This window comes from Chelonoidis abingdonii, chromosome 11 (assembly GCF_003597395.2).
Source record: "Chelonoidis abingdonii isolate Lonesome George chromosome 11, CheloAbing_2.0, whole genome shotgun sequence".
NCBI lineage: Eukaryota > Metazoa > Chordata > Testudines > Testudinidae > Chelonoidis > Chelonoidis abingdonii.
The window spans coordinates 43,408,973-43,423,059 of NC_133779.1; the positions used below are offsets into that span (position 1 = coordinate 43,408,973).

General features: G+C 42.5%; 1 protein-coding gene across 1 annotated transcript; it reads left to right on the forward strand.

Moving 5' to 3' along the window:
* Window positions 1–34: 34 nt before the first annotated feature.
* Window positions 35–12,331, forward strand: SLC35E1 (solute carrier family 35 member E1). The gene is made up of 6 exons (XM_032777525.2): window positions 35–451; window positions 1,120–1,190; window positions 1,589–1,726; window positions 2,717–2,842; window positions 3,837–4,082; window positions 5,179–12,331. The coding sequence occupies exons 1-6, from the start codon at window positions 67–69 to the stop codon at window positions 5,410–5,412; spliced, it is 1,200 nt and encodes a 399-aa protein (XP_032633416.2). The 5' UTR covers window positions 35–66; the 3' UTR covers window positions 5,413–12,331.
* Window positions 12,332–14,087: the final 1,756 nt, after the last annotated feature.

The window sequence follows — 14,087 nt, forward strand, 5'->3', positions numbered from 1 at the left end:
ACCCCGGAAGCGATGGGCTGGCGGTGCCGACGTTGCACCGCGGTCTGCCGGGACGCGTAGGTAGCGATGGCGGCCGCACCGGCGGCTGCGGGCGGTGGCAGCTCTGGCTCCGCGACGGCGGCCGCGCTCGCGACCGGCGCTGCGGGAGGCGCCCGGGTGTCCGCGCTCTGCCTGGCCTGGTACGGGTTGAGCGCGGGCGGGAACGTGGTGAACAAGCTGCTGCTGGGCGGCTTCCCGCGGCCAGTCACCGTCTCGCTCTTCCACATCCTGGGGCTCTGCGGCCTCCTGCCGCCGCTGCTGCGCGCCTGGCGCGTCCCTCCGGCCGGGCCCGCGCAGCTGCCTCCCCGCGCCTACCCCCGCTACATCCTGCCGCTCGCCTTCGGCAAGTACTTCGCCTCCGTGTCGGCGCACGTCTCGCTCTGGCGAGTGCCGGTGTCCTACGCGCACACAGGTGAGTGAGGTGCCTGGAGCCGGGGAGAGCTGATCCCTTCCCTGCAGCTGCCGCAGATCCTAGTCCAGCCGTCCCCAGGGAGCCCCCTGCCTTTTCCTGTGTCTGACCCGGGCCGTGGCGCCTTTGATCGGGAGGGGTGACATTTCTCTGACTTGTCCCTGTCTCAGCCCCTTGTTGCTTCCCTTCCCTCGAAACTGAGTTATCCGTGCCCTGGTCCCTGTAGACGGGTCTCTCCTAGCTCAAGTACAGGTAACGTTTGCCCCTTGCGGTCTATTATATTCCTGCCACTTCCCTTTTTGAGCTACCCATTCGGTTTGCTGTTTTCCATAGAGTCTTAATCTGGGTCTTTGTGTCAGTCTGAGCTAAGGACTCCCCATCTCTCAAAATGTGTAATCAATGTAAGGCTCAACCAGAGTCTAAATACATGATGTTTTAAAGGAAAATGTAACTCTGAGTTTCTAACAGTTCTGTGACACTTGTTCCACTTGACAAAAGTTGATTTTAATCATTGTTGTATTTTTGTAATCTCAGTTGTGACATTGATCAACTCAATGCTAGGGTTTGGATATGTCATTTTCCAGACTTCTGTGCACTTTCCCCATTCATGTTTTTCCGTTAGGATTAGTTTGACTTTATTACCCTCATTTAAGCTTCCCTTCTGTTTTCAGTAAAGGCAACAATGCCAATATGGGTGGTTCTGCTGTCAAGAATTATAATGAAAGAAAAACAAACTACAAAGGTAAGGAAGTTACTGGTGATTCCTCATTTTCCTTTCCATGGCTAATCCATGCTGAATTTAATGACAGAGATTGAAAAAAATCACTCACATGGAGCTAGTGGAAATCTTTCCCAAGTGAGTTCTGTAAGATTGTAGAGAGTAAACATTCATTTTACACACACAAGCTTCTAGTCCTTACGATTGCGAAGAAATCCTTCCAAATATGAAGAGCAAGCTGATTCTTTGTTATCTGTAGGTAGACTCCTCCCATGTATCTGGCACGACTTAGTTTTCTCAAGCTGCAGCAAGGTGAAAGCTGAACCCCAGGACCTTGTTGTCCCTCTGAAAATATGCATGAAGGTTGTTGACTTGAAAGTTCCTAGAAGATGCATGCTGCTGTTGTCTGCTTCCTTTTCCAGGTGTATTTATCACTGATCCCTATAATCAGTGGTGTTCTGTTGGCTACAGTCACTGAACTCTCTTTTGATATGTGGGGACTCATCAGTGCTCTTGCTGCTACACTCTGTTTCTCGCTTCAGAACATCTTTTCTAAAAAGGTAATCATTCTGTTATTTGTTCTGCTAGATGGAACTCTTAAATATGTGGCATCATCCAGGGGAGGGATAGCTCAGTGGTTTGAGCATTGGCCTGCTAAACCCAGGGTTGTGAGTTCAATCCTTGAGGGGGCCAGTTAGGGATCTGGGGCAAAATCAGTTCTTGGTCCTGCTAGTGAAAGCAGGGGACTGGACTCTGACCTTTCAAGGTCCCTTCTAGTTCTATGAGATAGGTGTCTAACAGACAGTAGGTCCAATTGCAAGAGTTTGCATTTCTCTGAAGGATGGAGCACTATGTACCTTTCAGAGGGCAGGAATGTATTTCCCAGTATAGAACAGGGTTTGTATTCTTATATGGTGCTTCATGCATCTGTTATATGTCCAGCAATAGTCCACAAAGCCTTGGAAGTTAGCTGTTATGTTGAATGAAGGAAAGTTTGGCCATGACCCAGAGTTTATCCTTGGCTTTGTTCCATGCCATGGAATCTTTAGCTTCCATCAGCAATGACTGAGAGGCTCTCATGTCTAATAACATATTTGAAGGATGGCACCTTTAACACCAAGTCAGCCCCTCTCTCCAGACTGAAGTGCCATTACTCCAAGTCCTGCAGTAGAACAGTAATCCAAATTTAAAAAATGTAAATCGAACTTGTGAATAAAAATCAGACTTCCTAAAACCAAACAGACTATTTAGCACTTAATAGTATGTGAGTGATGCCATTATATAGAATAAAGACTTGACTGTTGACCCTTCCAGCATTCAAGTCAACTAAGCAGTACATCATTGCCTTCCGGTAGGTTGCTTGTTATCTTTAATCATGTGGCACAAAGTGAGTTGTAGGTTCTGTGAAAGCGATGTATTGTAGTTGTTTGATCAAACACTACACCAATAAGTCAAATGTTTGAAATTGTACTTGCTGAAACAATTCCCCATCCTTCGAGTGAGGGTAGTCAGTACTTGAAGAAAGGGTGATTTCTGATGGTTTTTATCAGGTGTTGAGAGATTCCAGAATACATCATCTTCGGCTGCTAAACATACTCGGGTGTCATGCTGTCTTCTTCATGATCCCAACATGGGTTTTGGTGGATCTTTCGTCTTTTCTAGTAGAAAATGACTTGGTAAGTCTTTGGCAAACTTCAAGGTAGGGGACTTGCTTGGACATTTGTCCTGCTTTTTAAAGATTTACCCATATCTAAGACAAGAGGTATTGTAATTGCCACTATGTGCCTCTAAACAGTGGAGAAAAAACAGGCTCTGAGGTTCTGGTAACGGCTCATTACAGGGTCACTAGGCAAAACAAGTACAGGGAAACCCCGCAATAACGCAACTTCGGATATAACGCGATCATAAGGTGGCTCCAGCCGCCCCAAGCAAAAAAATAAAAATAAAATAAAGCGGCCGGAGCACTGCCGAAGCGCAAAAAAGAAAAAGAGGCTGGAGCGCTGCTGAAGGAAAAAAACCCAAAAAATAGAATGTGCCTTCCTCACTGCCTCCTCCCCCTGCCCCCCCGCTGCTTCTTTTGGTGAGAAGAGCCATTCTCCTCCCCAGCTGCTCCTCGCTCTTCCTCTGCCCTTGCACGTCTCCCCTGCTCTCCCCAAGTGTTTCCCTTTCTCGCTGCATGGCTGAGAGCCCCTGCTGCTGGAGGTGCACCCTTTCAGTTATTATGGGCAGTTCGCAAACGCAAGTCGTTTTCTGTCCAAAAGAAATTGCCCGGCTTGAAATGGTAAACCTTGCTATACTGCGACCCCGCATTTATCGCGATCGAATTTTTTTGGACCCCAATCATCGTGTTATAGCGGGGTTTTACTGTATCTTGTCTGGTATTTGGCACTAGCACCTTGAGGCAAGAGCCCTGAAGAGCAGATTGTGATGAGCGTAAAACATAAGTTGTGAGGTTGTCTGTAGAAATGGACAAAACAGTTAATTTGAGAGGGGAGATAATATGGTGGTGTGCCTTTTTACTCAGCCCTCCCTACCAAAATGCCAATAACAGGTGACTTGTTTGAGAAGCTATTGTGAATTGCATCCTCTTCTCTTTATGAAGTTCTCTATTTCTTATCTGAAACTGAAGCTTAACTTTTTTTTTTTTTTTTTACTTTGTTGTTTCCATAGAGTACAGTATCCCACTGGTCCTGGACTTTAATGCTGCTCATAATCAGTGGATTTTGTAACTTTGCCCAGAATGTCATTGCCTTCAGTATTCTTAACTTAATCAGCCCATTAAGTTACTCTGTTGCAAATGCTACAAAAAGGATCATGGTCATTACAGTTTCCCTTATAATGCTTCGAAATCCAGTCACCAGCACCAATGTTCTTGGGATGCTGACTGCAATCTTAGGAGTATTCTTGTATAACAAGGTAAATCTCTGTTGTGAACCTATGCCAGTCAGTAGTGGCTGAAAGCCGTTACTATCTACTGACTGTAAAATAGCCTTGTAAAATGATGTCAAGTATCGGAGGGGTAGCCATGTTAGTCTGGATCTGTAAAAGCAGCAGAGTCCTGTGACACCTTGTAGACTAACAGACGTATTGGAGCATGAGCTTTCGTGGGTGCATCTGAGGAAGTGGTTATTCACCCACGAAAGCTCATGCTCCAATATGTCTGTTAGTCTATAAGGTGTCACAGGACTCTTTGTTGCTTTTGTAAAATGAGTTGTCCATAAGCAGACCAAAACAGGTAATTGTGTAACAAAAAAACCCAAACAAAAATCACAAATGGCCCAAGTTGTCAGGCTCAGGGGAGACCAAGAAATGAATGGGCCTTGGTTAATGAGCTCCCTTGAACCTTGGGTGGGATTTTGAGACACATTGATGTTGGAAGTAGGGAACCGTGCATAAGGGGAAGCTTGCTTTGCTGCTGCCTTACTATGACAGTTGTGGCATCAGTGGACTTATCTCCAGAGTGGTAAATAGAGCATCTTTCACCACCACTTAAAATCATTCTTACAAATGTATACAGTGGTGCTCTTGCTCTTTTTCAGCTTCTACAAGCACACGTGTGTGCCACTAACTTGTTTGTTTGGGGGTTCTGGTGAACATAACAAAAGATTTCTTGTGATCACTGTTCTAACCTAGATTGACTTTGTGTTTCACTAGTGGCTCAAGGCTTTTGAGCAAAATCAGGATTCTTGTTAACTAGGAATGCTGAAAGAGAAAGATTTGCATTAGGAGTAATTGTGGATTTAAAACATTAGTAAGCATAGCCTCTAACACAGTGGTTCTCAATCTGTTCACCATTGTGGGCCACATATGTGAGCCACATATATTATGTGGGCCACATCCAATACTACCTACATGGTGTTGAGGATGTCATATGGGCCGCACCTCTGTGCTGACTGGGCCGCAGGTTGAGAACCACTGCAGTCTAATGTGACTAGTTTCTGTGTGGGATAGGTGTCTGCTCTTTGTTCGCTATTGTCTGAAAGAAGTAGTTAATTAATTCTTTGTTCCACAGACAAAATATGATGCGAATCAGGAAGCAAAGAAGCAGCTACTTCCAGTTACAACTGGAGACCTTGTGAATCTGGACCGTCACCGGAACACTCCTGAAAAGTCTCAGAATGGACTCATGGCATTCACACAACATGGAGATTATCAATATGGCCGAGCCAGCGTCTTAACAGATCACTTCCAGTATAACAGGCAAAACTATCCAACCACATACAACTTAAATCGATATGATATATAGGATTCTGATAAGCAGGTATAGACTGTAACACAAAGTTTTCTCCAGCATTATCAGGAACTTCAGGCATGCCCTTGAATGTAAAGCTGTAGATTGTATAGGTTCTTCAGAGAGGAAGATGCATGTGTATCAAAACTGGTACAGACTTTCATCATCAGCCAAGCAGGTCTCTAAACGTGAAGCAATTAGATAGACACTGGAAAGGAGTGTACAATATAATTCTTGTACAGAGATTCTGGTGAAATGCAAGTGTAAAACTCCGGCGTAAATATTTGCTGTCACATTTGTTTCAGAACCTGTCAACTGACTGCCATTTTGGCAGTAAAAATGTGGCCAGTATTTCCTTTCCATGCTAACAACTTAATCTTTAACTTGTGTTTTAATTTTTATTTTAATGCTACATGACTCATTGCTTTCACTTTCTTCAAAAGTTTCATAAATTGCATTTGGAAACTGTGTATTTTCCTAATTGGTGTTAGCAGGGTTGTCAGTTGGAGGATTTGTGTGTCTAAAAGCAGATGTGTTGATTTGAATTTCAGTTGCACAGGTTTAAAACTTCATGTTGATATCCAGTACCTGTGTGTCTATAGCTTCAGTTTACAATGATGATCAAACAGGGTTTCTAAACTAGTACTGAGTTCTTGTTCTGTTCAATAATCTTGAAGTAAAACTTTGTTTAGGCATAGAGAACTGATCTGTCTCTTAAAATAATGTGACTATTAATTACCAATAGCAACTGTGATGGAGAGTTTTCACATTCTTTGATTGAAAAACAGTTACACAACTTCATCAGTAGTTACTCTTTATCTGACAATAGAAAACACCTTGCCAAATAAAAATCAGTATTTGGAACAAGGCTGTTTTCCTGTGACCTCTCTGCACTTGTTTTTGGAAAGCTAGCTTGTTGTCATGTTGAATTGGGAGACAAGGATTGCTTTTTCTCTCTCTCTCTTTTTTAACTGGGAGAATCCTCCATTATATGACTTCTGTTTCATGAAGGTGGATTGGGATGTATCACATCCCTTCTAATTGTCTACAAAATTATTTCTTGGCCCCCAATTATATTTTATGTTTCTCTTCCACAGTAGTTCTAGTAGCACTATGTTCTGCCTGACTTGTACTTTCAGACAAGTTATAGAAGTTAACACTTATACCCTTCTATCTTCCTGTAGTGCTCCTGGCTTGAATAATGAATTATTATGAGAAATTGTTCTTGAGTCAAGAGTGAATATGTAAAATTGTGAAAGATGTGTGTTGAATTTTCTGCTTTGCACTCTTTGCATAAATGAAGGTGCTTTGACAAAACATGAAGTTTTGTTAGAGTTATGTCAGATACTGTGTAAGAGATAAAAGTGAAGTCATCTGAGCTCTGGAGTATAAAAACTATTTTTGGCAAAGATGATCTTCAGGCCTTGTCTCTTGGAGGAGGAGCCCATCAAATAGTGGGCTGAGATTCTGGCAGGAGAAGTGCTTGGCGCATTCTTGTGTTTGTCCGATGATCAATCAGCCAGTGACTGACTCTAGTTGTGGTGGGTGTTATACAAAATACTCCCTCACCATGTGTTCTTTTCATGAAGGATGATTGCCTTTTAGAAGCAAGATAATTTTGTGACTCTCTTCCTGATTATTTACGTACATTTTTTTTCCTGTGAGTGCAAAGCTAAATCTATTCCCCGTCTGCTAGATGCTTGTAGAAATTCCCAGTGTAATAGCGTCATTGATGTGTCTCAGAGAAGATAATGATGCACCTGAATCTGTGGAGGCTGAGCCAAATTCAGTCATGGTCTATGAGCAGAACTCCAGTGACGTCAGTGGACGTGAGTGTGTTCATGCTAGCAGGAAATTTGGACTTGGATGTTTAGTCTGGAAAACTCCTGGTTCAGAAATCATTATGGAAATCCTTCCCACACAATTGTTAAACTAGAACTGCTTTCAGAGACTCTGGGCTTCATTTCTTTACAACTTTTTCATATTAATGTGCAAAAGGGAAAAATACAGACAGTGGAAAGACTGATATAATATATTTCTAAGGCACCCTTTTTAATATCTGAGTACCATTGTATAAATGTGGAAGGATGGATGATCTTGTGGTTTAATACTCTGGACTGGGACTGCGGTTCAGTTCCTGATTGTGCCGTAGACTTCCTATGTGAACTTGGACAAATCACTTAGCCTGAAATTTTCGGAGGAGGTTAAGGGAGTTGGATACCCAATTGAGTTACTTTCAATGAGAGCTGAGTGTCTAATTCCCATAAACTTGTCTGAAAATCTCAATCTTGATCTTGGTGCCTCAGTTCCCTATCTGTAAAATGGAGATAATTCTTCCATACATCATAAGGGTGCTGTTCTGGGTTACAGCAGTGATGAGGGCCATAAAAAGGTCAGAAAAGCACAGATCAGAGGGATTTCTGTGTGTCCCTACCACCATAATATCTTGGTACCATTTGAATCATTCCTTCAAGGAAAAGGAACACAGCTCCCTTCTTTTTTCCTAAGTAGATGTTTGCTTAATCATAATTAGGTGGCTTATCTCCTAGAGCAGTGGGTCTCAAACTTTTTTTACTGGTGACCCCTTTCACACAGCAAGCCTCTGAGTGTGACACCCCCCCCCCCCAATAAATTAAACACCATTATAAATGCTGGAGGCAAGCAGGGTTTGGGGTGGAGGCTGACAGCTCGCAACCCCCCATGTAATAACCTTGTGACCCCCTAAGTGGTCCTGACCCTCAGTTTGAGAACCCCTGTCCTAGAGATTGCAACCAGGTCTGTTTCACAACTCCTCCCTTAGAAGGCTTGTATTGCACCCTCCTAAACTAGCGGGACTTAGGCTCAGTCTCATCTGTCAGGATTGTAATCACAAGTGAGGGCCCGCTGCTGAGAATGCCTTGTCCTTGTTTCTCAAATTCTAATCTGAGCTCTGGCAGCCTGTCCCCCCCACAAACGCAACTGCTGTAATGCAACAGGAGGTTCACTATGAGAGCAAGGCCATAGTCCACTTAGGGCTCTGAAGATGACTTTGTAGGCTTCTCTCCTACAGGTTACATGACCTGTGGTCATGCTTTGCTAGTTCAAGCTGTATAGTCAGTGGGTATTATTTTGTACAATAGAATTTTTAGGTGAATCATGCTACAGTAAATGATTTTCTTGAGTACCTGAACCAAAGTTCCAAAGCAATTACTGCATGCATTCAGGTAAAAGAAGTTTCTGATATTGTTGGAACTTGTATTGTAATCTTACTAGACACCGCAAGATTTTGTTTGGTGAGGTGAAACATTTTTCTAGTTTTAACATGGTTTGTAAATTAATGGCATATTGAACTGTACATATTTCTATAGAAAATATAAAAACAGGAATAAAAAGGGCATATCTAGACAATCATGTAGAATGACCCTGCTATTAAATCAGTGAAGAAAATACTTTTTACCCCCCTCTTTTTGCTTGCTGTACAATTTGAGGGAGTGCCATAAATCAGTACAAATATTAGCCAATTGGGGGACCAGATTAATTTTTTGCAATGTTTTATTGTGTGTAATATGTTGGTTTCAGATGTTTACATAGAATAAAAGAAAGCTGAGGCTCTGTAATTAGTGTCTAAGATTCAGACATTAGCTACTGCAGCTTTTTAAATTGTACACTACAGATAGACTGTGAAACTCAGACATTACATTGATGCAAAACTGAGGAATCCTATCCCTCCAAAAATACTGGGTGTTACTAAAAATAAGCATGCACAAAGAACCCAGGCACTTTTTCAGCTACCCCTTCATGTGGGTTTTTGCACTGAGAGTCCATCAAATAACTTGGTGCTGCTAGATCTTGTGAAAACCTTTCCCTTATGGACCAAATGATGAGTAGCCATGTCCTTATTTTGGTCAGTGAAACATTCAGGTGTCTTATGCAGTTATCTGAAATAGCTAAACATTTATGAATTAAATTCTAAGACAGTTCATTATATAGGAGTGCAAGGCTCTTGTGAAAATGACTTTAATAACTTCAGGTCAACACTAAGAGTTCCTGGTCAGAAAAGGTCCCATCTTTCAGTAATGTCCAGCCCACCTCTCTGTCTTCAGTGTAACAGTAGAAATCTCTGCTACAAAGTTGTTTATATTGCCCTTTATTTATAAATAGAGCCGTTAATTTTCCAGGGCTTCCAGTTCTGTTTTTAAGGTAAATGATTGATTGTGATCTTATTTACATACAGATATTTATATGTAAATATTTAAGAGCAGCTGTATGGGTGGCACATAAAAACCTTCCCCATTCTGTGTTTTTTCTCATGCTGATACTTTTTGGATGAATTTTTTGTGTTTAGTTTTTTTTTACCTATCACAGGATAAAATTTGATACTTGTGGAATCTGGCACTTAAAACGGTAGAGAAGAGTGTGAATTGCTGTAAAATGTTTGTGGTTCTTATTTCTACTGCATTACTCTGTACCACTCAGTATGTAAGTTAGTATGACTGTTTTGTCTGCCTTAGTGGAGGATTCCACTCTGCTACTCTGCACATACCATCATTGGTGATCCATATCAGGTGAGAGGCTGATAAGGAGAGGGAGAAATTGCACTGGTGGCTTTTGAGTGTTGGGGAATCTGTGGGGATTTATCTGCTATCTAATTGGGTAGGTTAGATCGACTTTTGAGGCCTGCCCTGGAGATTCTTACTTGAATACCTGGTGGTGGTGGTTGTAACCCTCTGGGTACCTTGTGGTTACCAAGAAGGTTGACTAGTGTTGCAGCATGCTGGGGGTTATGGTAGACTGGACAGTGGTTGTAAGGGCTTGAAATGCTAGAATCTTGTAGAGATTGGCAAGTGGAGGTGTGTGGTGGTGTTAGTCTTGATTGAAAAGTTTCTTGGTAGGTGAAGCCACAACTAAAATTCTTAATATGATCCTGTAGTGTTCTGTGGAACACCCAGGAGTGCAGAGTGATGGAGAACTAGTGACCAGACTCTTCCTATTGTTTTGGTGTAAAGTCAGTTTCAGTGGAGGGTGTGTTGGTCTTGTGATATAGTTGTGTTGGGGGAGTTCACCTTTTTGTGTGTGTGTGTGTGTGTCTCTATGAACTGGTATTTTGTGAAACTGGAAATATACTGCTGAAATGTAGGGTTTTTTTAAATGTGTATTAAACTGTGTGAGGTGTCTGCAACTGTAGGTCCCAGATAAAGACGTGGAAAAAACCTCTTGGATCAAGTCCTCATTTAAATCTTCTAAAACTCTACCAGGTCATTTGTTTTTATAAGTTGAGTTTTTCTTTCCTAATAGTTTAGCCCCCACACTTAGATTGTTATGGTCTTGTTCTGTAGTTCATATAAACTATATCCCAAAATGCTTTTGAGAATTACTTAGTGAAGCAGAGGGAGTGGAGAGAGAGAAACAAGAGTTGGTGACAAGGGAGAAAATCTGCTCAACTGAAGTGCGAAGCAAGATGGCAAGTCAGTAATTATAGTTTTTAAAGGATTTTTCAAAACCCAACTCAAATATAAATGTTTATAATTTTAACTTCAGTTTTGGAAGAGAATGAAATACTCACCTGGAGAGTTGGAAACTCAAGTACAAAAGGATTTTGTAAACATATGAGAATCATAAAACGAAACATCAGTATAATTTTATTGTACAAGCTGAAATGCAAAAAGCGAGGTGTAAATGGTGAAAAGCTATCATTTTAATTAAATTTAAAATAACAAGGCTTCTTCTTAAATATGGCATGACTGTCCCTTTACAGAATCTGCATTTTCTTTCTCTAACAATTTTTCATGTACTTAAGTTTAATTGGCTCTGTAGTAGGTTTCCTGCATGCCTGGGTTCTTGACATCCTGACATTGTGTAATAAAATTTCTGTGTAGTGTAAGTGCTGCTGATGTGGACTGATGTTAAGTCACAAAAGCTCTCTCGCTGTGTTCAAATTATAGCATTTTCTGTAAGAGTTAAGCCAAGGTCCAAATGCTGTGGTTACACTAAATCCTAATATGTACGCAAATGAGGTGTGTTTTCCTTTGAGGATGTTGAAATGGGAATAGTCCGAAGAGATTTGCAAAAGTTTTTGGATAAGGAGAGAGAGAGGGGGAGAGAGGAAATAGACTGTCTCTTATTGCACAGAAGTATTAAAACAGCTTGTTCTTGTTTTTGGGCAGGGGAGGGATAGCTCAGTGGTTTGAGCTTTGGCCTGCTAAACCCAGGGTTCAGTTCAATCCTTGAGGGGTCCACTCAGGAATCTGGGGCAAAAATCAGTACTTGGTCCTGCTAGTGAAGGCAGGAGGTTAGACTCAATGACCTTTCAAGGTCCCTTCCAGTTCTAGGAGATAGGTATATCTCCAATTTAAGGGGAGGGATAGCTCAGTGGTTTGAGCATTGGCCTGCTAAACCCAGGGTTGTGAGCTCAATCTTTGAGGGGGCCATTTGGGGATGGGCCCTGCTTTGAGGAAGGGGTTGGACTAGATAATCTCTTGAAGTCCCTTCCAACCCTAATAATCTGTGATTCTAGAGAGAAGAGTAGGAAGTTTTCTGACCTGTGGAGAAGGCCTCAACTTGGAAAGACAAGTTCATGACACACTCTAAATGGTTAATATGTAATATCTGAACCCTGTGGTAGAGTTCTTAAATATGTTCCAGTTACTTCATAATTGTGAATTTTTTAGGTGCATATCCAATAGAATTGGTTCATTTATGTTAATATAGAAAAGTGTATTTCCCTCCTGTTCTCTGATAACTTCTCTTCTTTGAATGCAAACAGAATATTTCTAGGGAAGGCATATTTAATTGTGATATGTATCTCTCTTCCAAATCTAAAGTGAATTTATTTCAAGTTTTTTTTATGTACAGTAATTATGAATTTTTAGCTTACGAACTTTAAAGTGGAAAAAAGTGTTGTAATTATACTTTTTAAATATTGAAAATGTAAATAAAGATGAATTCTGCAAAATCAGTTCCTGCATACTGGAGTTATTTATGGTTAGAATTGTGGAGAAGCTGGCTAATTCTTGTCACCCTTGGGCTGTAACAAGATTAGCTACTCTGCAGTCGGGCTATGGGACAATTTATTTAATGACTAGGGCCCTGCCAAATTCATGGTTGTGAAACACACATTACAGACCATGAACTCTGGTCTTGTGTACTTTTACCCTATATTATACAGATTTCACAGGAAAGACTAGCATTTCTCAAACTGGGAGTCTTGACCCAAAAGAGTGCATGTGTGGGGGGGTGTGTGCATCCGCAAGATTATTGTAGGGGGATTGCAGTATTGCCACCTCTAGAGGTGTGGACTCACCCCTGCAGTCCCTCCTACTGGTCTGTTCCAGGAATTAGCTCTCCAGCCTCTGGAGCACCCTCTGCAGGCTGATGATCTGCTGCCTCTTGGCCCCTATGTCCCTCCCAGGATGCGGTGCCCCTTTATCTGGGGTGCTGCCCCTTGGCAGTAACCCCTTTCTCTCAGAGTCTCCCCTCCCTGGGAAACCCTCACTCACTCTCCCCACCTCACCTCAGTATAAGGCTACTGCCAGTCATAGTCTAGCACCCATGCCCCGGGGCACACCGCAGTATCTGCCTACTCATCACTGGCAAGGTTGTGTTTGGACCTGCTGCCTTGGCATACCCCTGGGCTGCCCTCTGCAACCCCCACGACCTGTTGCCCTTATGCTAGGCTACAGCCTGGGGCTTTCCAGGCTGGAGCTCCTCTACCTTTCCCCAGCCCTGCTCCACTCAGGTACCCAGTCTCTAGCTCCCTGCAGCCAGGCCAATCTCCCTCTGTAAACAGAGAGAGGGACAGCTGCTTCTGGCTGCCTTATAAGGCCCAGTTGCTTAGTTTGGGGGATGGCCCCAGCTGCAGCCACTTCCCTCAATCAGCCAGGGTTTTACCTTGCCCAGCCCCAGCCCTCTGCAGGGCTTTTCCAACCCCTCCAGGGTTGGAGTGGGTGCTCACCCCACTACACCACCCTTACTTTTGTGCTGCCTTCAGAGCTGGGTGGCCACAAAGTGGCAGCTGCTGGCCAAGTGTCCAGCTCTGAAGGCAGTACCCCACCAGCAGCGTAGAAGTAAAGGTGGCAGTATGATACCATGCCACTCTTGTACTCCTGCATTCAGAGTTAGGTCTGGACTCCTGTAGTTACAACACCATGAAATTTCAGATTTAAAATCCTACGATTTCAGGTATTTAAAAATCTGAACTTTCATGATTGTGAAATTGACCAAAATGGACCATGAATTTGGTAGGGCCTTAGGACATAGCCTGTTAAACTTGTAACATGTTGCAGTAAGTGGCTTCTCTAACATATTACCTGTTTAACCATGGGCATAGTTTTTTCCTTGCATTCAAGAGTAAGAGTAACTACCTTCTAGTTACAGATCTTCCAGATCCTCAGACAGCATAATGATGAGAGTGGGCGGGTGGCATGTGGCTAGTGTCAATATTTTTATCCCGATTAGGTCCTGTTAGTTTTTGCTGTTTGGACTAAGACCAGGTATATAAAATAAACGACAATGCCAGCAATATAAAACCTCCTCTTTTAGCATTTTGATAAGTTTGGGTCCAGTGACTTGTTCTACATAGTTTAGTACAGCCTATCAGCTAGTAGACTCACATTTCCAGGCTTCAACAGTCATAGGTGACTTTTTCAAAGCAGCGTAGGGGACTCTTACAAAGGCATAAAGTGCAGTTAGGGTCTTAACTCCCACTTGAAAAT